The following is an 11,779-nucleotide window of genomic DNA, read 5'->3' as shown; positions in this document are numbered from 1 at the left end:
TTTATATAGCAGGCAGCAGGCATACACACATGTACACAAACGGGTGAAGAGCACACGCGGAGCAGCAAATCACCAGGGACAATGAAGTGTGTCACAACAAAGGCTGAGCGCTGGATCGTTCTCCTGTGAGTTTTACTGCAGCTGAGAAAGAAAAAAGGGAATTTGGGGGAGTCCCATCAGCATTTTACACTCATACAGTAAGTTCACACCTACAAAGGCACCACTGTAATGTACACAAACAAGCCTAAGGTCACATGACAAGTGGTGGTGACACAGTGACCTGAACATGACCTTCCAAAACTCCCCATCACTGTGTAAATATGGCTGCAGAAAATATAACATCATGAGACAATTTCATGTCTCTCAAAAGTCAAATCAAGAGCAGCAGGTCAGCTTTCATCCATCCATCCACCAGTCTATCCATCATCTATTAATACATCCATCCATTAATGTATTCATCCATCCATCCTTCCATCAATCCATCAATCAACCCTACCATCCATCCATCAACCCTACCATCCATCCATCCATCCATCCATCAACCCTACCATCCATCCATCAACCCTACCATCATCCATCCATCCATCCATTCATCCATCCATCCATCCATCCATCAATCAACCCTACCATCCATCCATCCATCCATCAGCCTATCCATCATCTATTAATACATCCATCCATCAATGTATTCATCCATCCATCCATCCATCAGTCAACCCTACCATCCATCCATCCATCCATCCATCCATCCATCCATCATCTATCCATCCATCCACGTGTTCATCCATTAATCCATCCATCCATCCACGTGTTCATCCATCCATCCATCCACGTGTTCATCCATCCATCCATCCATCCATCCATCCATCCATCATGTATTCATCCATCCATCCATCCATCCATCCATCATGTATTCATCCATCCATCCATCCATCCATCCATCAACCCTACCATCCATCAACCCTACCATCCATCCATCCATCCATCCATCCATCCATCCATCCATCCATCATCTATCCATCCATCCACGTGTTCATCCATTAATCCATCCATCCATCCATCCACGTGTTCATCCATCCATCCATCCACGTGTTCATCCATCCATCCATCCATCTATCCATCCATCCATCTATCCATCCATCCATCCATCCATCCATCCATCCATCATGTATTCATCCATCCATCCATCCATCCATCCATCCATCCATCCATCCATTATGTATTCATCCATCCATCCATCCATCCATCCATCAACCCTACCATCCATCAACCCTACCATCCATCCATCCATCCATCCATCCATCCATCCAGGAAACATTTATTCCTCGTAGGGAGCTATTGTCTCCCTCCAGAAGTCAACAGGCAGGGGAGACCATGGACAGCTCTCCAGTCCATCATAGGGACACACAGAGACAAACAACCAGTCTCTTACTCACTTGGACAATTTAGAATGAAGAAAACACTAAACAGGTTTTCACCTTACATCTCAGGCTGTTTGCACACTCCTGAAAAGGTCAAGGAGGTTAATTGAACAAATGCTCCTGGATGTACCGATGAGTAGAATGAAGCATAGAGGAAACAAAGATTTCTCTGGAGTTTAATGGTAAGACCTCATCAACATTCATCACACCTTGTCCGTTCATTTTTCTGATTGATTTCTCAATAATTTATGATTCAAAGTATTTTGGTGAACACTTGTCTTTTTTCAATGTGCTCATTAATAAATTGAGTGTTAACAGACAAACATGCTTCTGTGAAAATACATCAACAACAAGCGCAGTGGAAGCCACCAGTGAGCTGGGCCTCTCTGCTGTGGTGAATGAGCGAGAATGTGCCCGCTCATCTGAATGGCAGCGCTTCAATGGTCAGATCGGACCACCGTGGTTCACCAAGTTTACACACAACTCAACTTTGGGTTTGTTTTGCATGGCTTAATGAGGTGAATGAGCATTTCTGCAACAAATCTAAATGTAGTTTATTGAGTCACTTCAAAGTGTTCTTTTTGTATTCGCTGCGATGGTACTTCATTTTTTATATGAAGGTGCAATATGTAAAAATGAAGTAAGAATGACTCCCTGTGGTCAAATTTGGGTACTGCTGTCAACTTTTCTAAACAAAAACTCACTTTCTCCCTCCCATTCAGTTTCATGGCTTTTGCCAGTTACAGATCAGTGCCAGAAGATTCTTCATTAAAAGCAAAGACGAGTCATACACAGTAAGGTGATGAGTAGATAAATACATCGTCATATTTGGTGTTAGCTCTTTGGGGTGTTTTACGGTAGGGAGCACTTACTACAGTTATTACGGTAGAATACCTCTGGCATTAGAAGGGAGTAAAGTTTGCCATCTTGCTGTTTGTGTTCTTAGTGGCTTAAAGGGAATAAAATGCCACAATGAAGCCACCACTCTTCCGGCAGTTGCAGAGTACAGACGCTTCTGCTTTTGCTCCCTTATCTTTTTTTCCCAAGGCTATTTGTCCTGTCTGCCTACAGAGCGCTTCTCTGCATTTCTTCTGAAAATCCATATTTTTTGGAAATTGACTTAATTAAATGGTCATTCAACGCGATTGATAAGATTTTTTCTACAATGAGAACGGAGGAGGGGGCTCCCACTTGCCCTCAAGGGACACACGCAGCGGGAAATGCGCTTGATTCCTGGAAAGAAAGGAGGATTGTATCAGAATCAGAATCAGAAAGAATTTTATTGCCAGCGCTCCAGCGATCCACAGCATAGGAACTTGACTCCACAGTACAGCTTGACCAAGATTACACACACACACACATATAGACAAGACAGGTACAGGCAGACCGCGAGAGCAGCCATAACGGCGCTCATTTCAGTAGATGAAGAGGGGATTACATGAGGAGAGTTCAGGGAGGGAGAAAAAGGCATTAACAGAGCTACACCGGCAGGGTGTAGCTCTACTATGCAAAAAAAAAAAAAAAAAAAACACCCAACATACAAGCACGAAAGTCACAGTTCACAACATGAGACCCGGTAGGTAGGGGGGAGGGGCTAGGACCCTGGTTTCCTCAGCGGGAGCAGCCTGTGTGGTGCTCGGCCAACTGAATCCACAGGCGGGAGGGAGGTCACGGGAAAGCACAGAGCACAGTGAGTGCCTCCAACTTGATGACCTCGGTGCGAGACCACAATCTGAAGGCGGGGGGGGGGGGGGGGGGGGGGTGTCACAGCATTTGTCTGCATTCCTTCCATCTTGGGGGTTTTTGCACACAACTCCAAGGCCGATAACAAGACTTTGTTTGGGTCAGGCAACAATACTTTTCCTCTCTGCCTTAAAGTCTGTATTGATCATTCAAATCCTCCAGTGAAGCCAATTCGGTGATTAAACATCTCCACACCGTCCGGTGACCCTTTCCGAGATGAGATCCAATTTGCGCACTACCACCGGTAACGCAGCTAAGACATTGTCCAGCTTGCAATTCACCTCCAGTAACGTCCCAGTCTGTAAGGTCTCCGCCCGGACGGTGCCGTCCCTGGATGCGGGTCGCCCTCCAATCGCTCCCGTCATCCCAATTTTACGGAAAACCAGATATCCTCCCATTCCAATCAGAAGAAATCCAGTGATCATCAGGCCAAATATCCACACATCTTCGACGTCCTCAATGGACAGCTGAGAGAGACAGATGACATTCCACTTCTTCCAGGAATCTAGCATATATCCTGCTGCATGTGTCCCGTGAGGACAAGCGCAAGCCCCCTCCTCCGTTCTCATCGTAGAAAAAATCTTATCAATCGCGTTGAATGACCAATTAATTAAATCCATTTCTGAAAAATAGTGATTTCCAGAGGAAATGCAGAGAAGCGCTCTGTAGGCAGAGGGGACAAAAAGAGCCTTGGGAAAAGCAGATAAGGGAGCAAAGCAGAAGCGACCGTGCTCTGTGAGTGCCAGAAAAGAGTTGTCCATTGAGGATGTCGAAGATATGTGGATATTTGGCCTGATGGCCTGGATTTCTTCTGATTGGAGTGGGAGGATATCTGGTTTTCTGTAAAATTGGGATGACGGGAGCGATTGGAGGGCGACCCGCATCCAGGGACGGCACCGTCCGGGCGGAGACCTTACAGACTGGGACGTTACTGGAGGTGAATCGCAAGCTGGACAATGTCTTAGCTGCGTTACCGGTGGTAGTGCGCAAATTGGATCTCATCTCGGAAAGGGTCACCGGACGGTGTGGAGATGTTTAATCACCGAATTGGCTTCACTGGAGGATTTGAATGATCAATACAGACTTTAAGGCAGAGAGGAAAAGTATCGTTGCCTGACCCAAACAAAGTCTTGTTATCCAAATCTGATGCCAAGGCAGCCTTCAAGCTGCCCCCACGAAGGAATGCAGACAGATGCCGTGACCCCCCCCCCCGCCTTCAGATTGTGGACTTCTGCCTAGCAAGGTCATCAGCCTGCAGGAATCAATGTGCTCTGCGCTCCTCCCAAGATCTCCTTCCCACCTGTGGCTACAGTTGGCTGATCGCCATACAGGGCTGCTCTCGCTGGGGAAACAGGATCCCAGCCCCCACCCCCCCCACCCCCCGCACCTCCTACCGGACTCTCATGTTGTGAACTGTCGATGTCTGCGTTCCTCCCAAGATCTCCCTCCCACCTGTGGCTACAGTGGCTGAGCGCCTTGAGATGGCTGCTCTCGCTGGGGAAATAGGATCCCAGCCCCCCCTCCTTCCTCTTGGGCTCTCGTGAACTGTTGATGTTCGTGCTTACATGTTTGAGGTGTTTTTTTGTATTACAAAGCTACGCCCTGCCGGGAGTAACTCTGGAATGCCTTTTTTCCCTCCCCCAATTTATCCTCATGTAATCCCCTTTTCATCTAATGAAATGCTGGCGGCGCGTGCACACGCAGCGCCTTCTCTCTCTCCCGTTCTTTAGCGAGAGTTTGAGAGTAACGTAATTTCATTTCTCTGTATGTCTTGTACATGTGGTAGAATTGACAATAGAACTGACTTTGACTTTTTGACTTTGACCATTCACTTCACACACACATTTTAATGTTATATTGACTGTGAACATGATATGTGACCATCAGTTAAATTTTTTTGAGGATTTTAATTTTAAAAGGGAGGAGCTCTGTGGGGGGACTGGAGGGCTGTTTTCAAACACTCGTGGAAACTTTGAAATAACTTTAACTTCTCTTTGCACCATGGTCTGCCACAGATGTATTTATTCTCATCAAGACCAGTAAAGCACTGGCAAATCTCAAAGTCACACATTAAAAAATTATATACAGTTAACTGAAGATCTCACAAGTTTATCAGTAACTGGACGTGTACCTTCTCAGACTAGCTTTTTACGTTTTATCTGTCAGCACTAACAACAGAATTGTGCATTTAAATAATCCGTTTGTTTATACTAGCTTGCTGGTTTGGATCTGGGAGTATTGTGTCACACTTCACAAGTTAAATTATCTTCCTCTCAGTCATCAATCTTTCTGGAGCCTCCACACCACCCCGGCCTCCTCAGACTTATGATCTTAGTCTTTTTCTTGCCGTGTTCGCTCTTGTGGGAGGGCAGCTTCAGGTTGCTGATCACCTCCTGCTCTTGCACCTCATCCTCCTCTATTTCTTTAGATATTTCATGGTCTCCTTTGCTTCTTCTACGATCAGCTTCCTCCGTTTCTGGTTTTTTGTTTCCTGTTTCCCGTATCACCTCCTTTCCTTCTTCTGCAAGCATGTCCTGACTCTCACCTTCCACCAGGCACTTGATGCTCATTGCAGGTTGACTCATTCCAGGTTCCATAGTTGTTACCATGTTTGATATGAGAGGAGGCAGTGGTGCTTTCTTCTTCTTTGAGGAACACCTCAGAGGTTTAGGGCTGTTCTTGAGATCCAGATGTTTCTGTATGGCTGAACTCAGCTCCTTTGGGTCCAAAGATGCTCCATGAATTTCCCACGTCAGCCCGTCCTCGCCCCACTGCACCTGCTTCATGCTACCCCTCCTGCCTCGCTCATCCGTTTCCTCCTGCTGGAGGTTCAGATATGTCCGTGTCCTCTCCAGATTGTGTGAGGAACCAGATGCGACGTCCCACTCCGGGTCTTCTCGTTTCTTCTCCTCTTCTTCGCCACTGCTTACAGGAAACATGCTGGAAGACGCAGAAACCAGATTGGAGTGGGATCCCACGGGAAGCTTTAGGTTAAGTCTGGATCCAGGTGGCGAGCCCAAGAAAGAGTGTGACCCGGTGGACATGTCTCTCTGGAGGTCACAGCAGGAGCCCAATGGAGAGGCTGTCTGCACAGCAGCATCTGCCGTTTCCATCTGGGAAGTCATTGTTGCTTTTTCTCTGAACAGCTTGTACGTTTTCAAAGCTCCTCCCCAGGGGGTCAGCTTGCACCTGACGCAGGGCCCCAACTGTGAATCGCTCAAGGAGGAAACTAGTGGTGATCTCCAACCTGGGTCCACCAAACACCTTTGTTCCGGCTGCAAGGTCAGCCCAAGATGGCAGCCTGAAGATCCTATATTAGTGTTTTCCTCTTCTGCAAAGGAATTTGGCTTTGAGTTGCAAAACATTTGCAGTGGGCTTTTAGCTCCTTCACCTTCTGATACCTGGTTGTCTCCAGGACTTGACAATTCCTTTATTATATCATTAACAAGGCATCCAGGATCTAAACCCCCTTCTGCATCTGCTAGGCTGAAATGTGACGGGACTGGAGACGGAAACTGAAATATAAGTTTCCCTTCGGAGCCTTCTTCACGTGGACTTGTGGGCCAAGGGTGATGACAGGATTCTGGTGCATGATGGGCACTCAGTGTTGACGGTGAAGAGGATGTTATGTTATCTTCAGATGGTAAAGAAGGTGTGTGGAAGGGGGAGATAAAGGGTGAGGGGATTGTAGGTGGAGAAGTTATTTTGGACATTGGAGAGTCTGGAGTGGAGGTGCTAGGGACATCCTGGCTTGAAGACGTTCCTTTCCACACAACTGTGTCTGGGGTGCTGCTGCGGCTGTGTGTGCTGCTGCTGCATCCACTCCAGCGATGCGTGTTGGAAATCCAGCGCTCGCTGAGCGAAGGAGGACTCATCAGCTCCTCGTTTTGGGTCGTGGGGAAGAAATGGTGGCTGTTGTGTCGCCATTTGTGAGGGTGCAGCTGCTGAACCAAGCTCCCTTGGTTCTGGTCAGAGTGCGTGTTGGTGCTGGAGCTACGCTTTAGGTCCAGTCTGGTCCAAACAGGGTCCCGCTTGTGTGGCGAGCCTGTTGCCATAACCACATCCACGGAGCTCTTGGAGAGGGAGAAAATGGGTGACTGGTCATCCTCATCCTCCAGAATCATAGCTTTACCTGAGAGGGACAATGTCTGACCAACTGAGCAACAGGTGGACTGGTAGCTCTCAGATGCCGGTCGACCGGACCTCGCCATGGCAATGACACAAACCTATAAGGAACAGAGAAAATTAGTTCTGAAGAGACCATAGACGATATCTAAAACATAACTTTACAATATTTAATCCTTTGTTGTAAGTTAGAGAATCAGAGCAGAACTTCACACAAAAGCTACATTTGTCTCTAAAGCAGCGGTGCCGCATGCTGGTTCTAAAAGACCATGATCCTGCATCTTTTACACATCTCTGTGCTCCAACACACTTGATTTGAACAATGGGTGTCTAACAGGCATCAGCAGAACTTGAAAGAAAAGACTTTACTGCACTCTCTCTCTAGCTCTCTGCTTTAGCTTCTGCTGAAAGTGTTCCTAGAGACTTCAAGGGTCCACTCCAGGAGTCTCCTATACCATTGGAACAGGCCTACATCCTAATCAGATGTCCAAACCAGCTCAGCTGACTCCCTTTGAAGAGGAAGAGCAGCAGCTCTACTCTGGAGCTTTTTTTCTGCAAGGCTGAGCCTAGCTGTCCTTCACAAGAAGCTCATTTTAGTTGGGTTCTCATTCATTCTCATGACCATAGGTGAGGGATGAGGTAAACCAAGAGCTTTCAGCTCAAGTCTTTCTTCACCACAGTGGACCAGAGCAATGCCCTCTGAAACATGCCCATATCTAAACATGCCACCAAGCTGCTCCAACTCTTCTGCTTGAAGCAAAGACTCAATCCAGACTCAGAGGCGGCATCCCACTTTACTTCAGTGAAGTCCCTTAGCTTCAGAATAAGAGGAGCTACTTCTCATTCTCACCGTTTCACACTCGGTTGTTGCTTTAGTGCTGGGGTCACCAACCTGGCACCACGGTGCCCGCTGGGACCTTATAAGGTGCCCACAGGCCTTTTCTCCAAATGGCACAAAAAAATCTGTTGCCCTCTTTTTTAATCATAAAAAAATCATGAGTCAGTACCCATGAAGTAGCTCTCAGCTTCACAAAGGTTGGTGACCCCTGCTCTAGTGGAAATAATTTGTTCAAATTAAGCTAACTGACATTAATCTATAATCCTGCATCTGCCATCAGCATCTTGGCCAATATTTTACAGACACCAAAGATTTTCTAGCTTCATTCTGTGTTTATATAATTGACCACCAGCTGTGAAAGCTCATTAATTGTAAAATAACTGATATTATATGTTACAAAGATGCACATTATTTCATGTGATTAGTTAAAATACAACATTTTTCAGTTAACATTTAGATGTTAATGTTAGCTTGTAGCTAACTTTGTTCCGTAAAGCCAATTACCTTTTATTCTTTGCATGTTCACCACAGCCTGCTCTTACACAGTATTCCTATTTTTTCTGTTTTAACAAACTCATTATTAACAAAAAAGTAAATCATGCAGGTTTAAAAGAATGTTTGAACTGTTTGGACAACATATACTCAGGGATTTGGATGAGGAGATTGAAACACATGCAAATACCCCCCCCCCCCCCCCCCCACACACACACACACACACACACACACACAGGCACTTCCAGATTAGCCAAATGAGATTACACAATCCAGATTATTCCATTATTGAGACAAAATGAAGCTTAATAGAGGTTTAAAAGAGCATTTGGCCATGAGTTGGCACGAGACAAAGGCAATTAATTTAAAGGTTTAGGATTTTGTGAGGAAACGTATTGAGTGTTGAAATCTTCCGTCAGTGCAGGTTGTGTTTGTAGTCCTTTAGAAGCAAGTTATTGTAGCTGTGAATGTTTTATTTTAATAAAAAACAATACTTAGTTTTGAAATAATGATAATCCAAAAGCCCTTCAGGAATTCCTATTACTACAAATAAAGGCCCATTAAATATTTGGAACTGTATCTCAAATATGAATGCCCTTGGTTAATACTAAGAACACACAAACACCCAAACACACACACACACACACACACACACACACACACACACACACACACACACACACACACACAATACCAGAAAACAGTGAATATTAACCTCTTACCTTAAACACACCTCTTGTCCTGTTTTGGCCTCTGCCCTGTTCCAGAACAGGGAGCTCTAATTGGTGCTTCTCCTTCCTTCCTTCATTCCTTCCATTCGTCCTCCCCCGCTTCTGAAACGGATCTTATTTCCAGACACATAAACGACTTCACAGTCCAGTTTTCTCTAAAGTCCCCTTGTTCAATCTTGATCCCCTTCTTTGCATCAGCTGAGACGCTGGCATCAGTGTAATTGTGAGGATTTTTCTCTTTCAATGTGTGTTTTATGGTGCGTTCGTGTGTGTGTGTGTGTGTGTGCCATGGAGAGAGAGCCATTACTCTTTACTTTTAGCCCAGAGGATTAACAGTCATCTCATTAGCTGCTGTCCAATCCAGTCTTTGAGAGTGGAAGCACTGAGCAGGAGGTTTATGAGCAATTTTAATTCAAATCTAAGACCAGATCAGCTGGTAGGACCACCGTATCACATGATTGTGGTTGACTAGAAACACTGTGGAAATGGAGCCAAGCTGGTAACTTAGTGACAGAGTCAGATTCAAAAATGTGATCACAAACTTAGTCTATGATGTTGGAATATTAAAATGAATGGCTAGGCTGTTAGTAATGGGGTGTAAAGGTTTTGTAAATGTGTGGTAATTAACAGCAAACCTCACAAAGCCAGAGCATTTTCTTATCCTCAAAGTTTTGATTATAAACCATGAAGTCGCATGTATTCTATTTTACACACCCATTACTGGGGCCTCCACCTCTCGGATGGGATTACTTTCCTCAAAACCAGCTGAATCCTATAAAAATGTATTATGCCTTCTGGTGATGGATCTAAATATTGCAACAGTATGGCAGTTTGTTATTTATTATTATATTTTATTTTAGATTTTTATTTATTATTGCTCATTACACAACATGTAAAAACATTCTGATTATTTCATGTATCTTAAATTAAAGGGTTCAAATTTGTGTGACAGATGGACAGACTGTCACCACCAGAACTTGGAAGACCTGTGATGACACCAAACACAGTAAAAAGTTCAATAAAAAGTCTTTATTAGATGTGACTTGCCCGAAGAGGGTGAGGCAGGAGACGGAGTCAGAGAGGAGGTGTGGGTCTAAACCAGAATGGGACGAGCAGGTACAGGGAACAGGCTGGAGACGTAGTAGAAGACAGGCGAGGGTCGTGATGGCAGGCAGAGTTCAAGGCAGGGGTCAGGCGTGAAAACGAGGTCCGGAGGCTGTGATCAGGCAAGGAGAAAGGCTGGAAGATTTACTGGCAAAGAGCATTCAATAATCTGGCAGAGGACTGGTGGCTGGCTGGTGAATATATAGCAGGAGGAGCAGGTGTGTGTAATGAGCTGATGACAGGAACAGGTGAGATGAATGAAGGGGCTGAAGGCTTGATGAGGTGGCAGCAGAGGCAGAGGAGGGTGAAAGACTGGGAGTCATGACACAGACAGACAAGCTAAAATTATTTACTAAAATGTTTTTTTTATCAACTAAGATGAAACAAAATAAATCAGTTGTTACAATTGATTGTTAAAATAATGGACAAACCTCCTTGATGTCACCCAGAGGTTTCTGAGGATTTGACTTGAAGTCAAGTGGGTGGTTCCGATCACCGCCATCTTGGCCGCATCATACATCTTGACACTCCCGAACAATGGGTGGAGCTGAAAGTAGTGTTTTGAGGATCTCATTCCACCATTGCTCGCAGCTACAAGCTAACTGAGCTAACTGAAACTAATGGAGGCTTGCAAATTGCCAGAAAAATGCAATTGAGAGGCTCCAACGTGAAGTACGCATCAACTCATTGAGCTGCAGCGTTTCTGCGGTCTGCCTCAGAGAGCGCCACACACAGGCAAAAAGCACAGCGTCAGACCGCAGTGATCGGAGCAGGGCAACACATGGCAAAATGTTTTTTGAACCAGGCTGTAAACATGTTTATTTCTGCAGTGAAGTTGGCATTTTTAACATGGGAGTCAATTAAGGATTTGCTCACTTCTGGTGCCAGCCCCTAGAGGATGAGGGGAGAACTGCTATTGTTGTCACTTCCTGGTTGGCTTCACAAAATTCAGACAAACTTCCCCTTGGTTGTTACACATTATTTAACTTGCCTTTTCTTCTCAGTCAGTTGACTGACATCCAACTTTAACTTCATGGAATTTTTGAATATTTAACCCAATGGGGGTCTTGTAATGTATTTAGCCCAGGGGCCCCTGATGCTGTTAACCCTCTCAGGCTCAAAATAAGTTTTGATAAACGGATGAACAACTAAGTCCTTCAGGGGTACTTCTGAGTTAAAAAAATGCTCATAAAATACTTATGTGGAGTAACCAGGTAGGTAGGTTTTAACATTGCAAATCTGCAACACCTGCCTCCAGAGGGTTAATGCAGCCGTGCAGATAACAGCATGATGAGAAGCAGACAGCTGTCAGACTCTCACAATTG

General features: G+C 45.3%; 1 protein-coding gene across 1 annotated transcript; it reads right to left on the bottom strand.

Annotated features, from left to right (window-relative positions):
- Positions 1-4,516: 4,516 nt before the first annotated feature.
- Positions 4,517-9,647, bottom strand: LOC107387712 (uncharacterized). The gene is made up of 2 exons (XM_015962835.3): positions 9,342-9,647; positions 4,517-7,390 (listed from the first exon to the last, which is right to left on the bottom strand). The coding sequence occupies exon 2, from the start codon at positions 7,373-7,375 to the stop codon at positions 5,438-5,440; it is 1,938 nt and encodes a 645-aa protein (XP_015818321.3). The 5' UTR covers positions 7,376-7,390; positions 9,342-9,647; the 3' UTR covers positions 4,517-5,437.
- Between the last annotated feature and the right edge of the window lie 2,132 nt (positions 9,648-11,779).

The sequence above is a fragment of the Nothobranchius furzeri genome, chromosome 16 (assembly GCF_043380555.1).
Source record: "Nothobranchius furzeri strain GRZ-AD chromosome 16, NfurGRZ-RIMD1, whole genome shotgun sequence".
Lineage (NCBI taxonomy): Eukaryota > Metazoa > Chordata > Actinopteri > Cyprinodontiformes > Nothobranchiidae > Nothobranchius > Nothobranchius furzeri.
The sequence above is the reverse complement of the archived record's forward strand: the minus strand, read 5'-3'. Positions and strand labels throughout refer to the sequence as shown.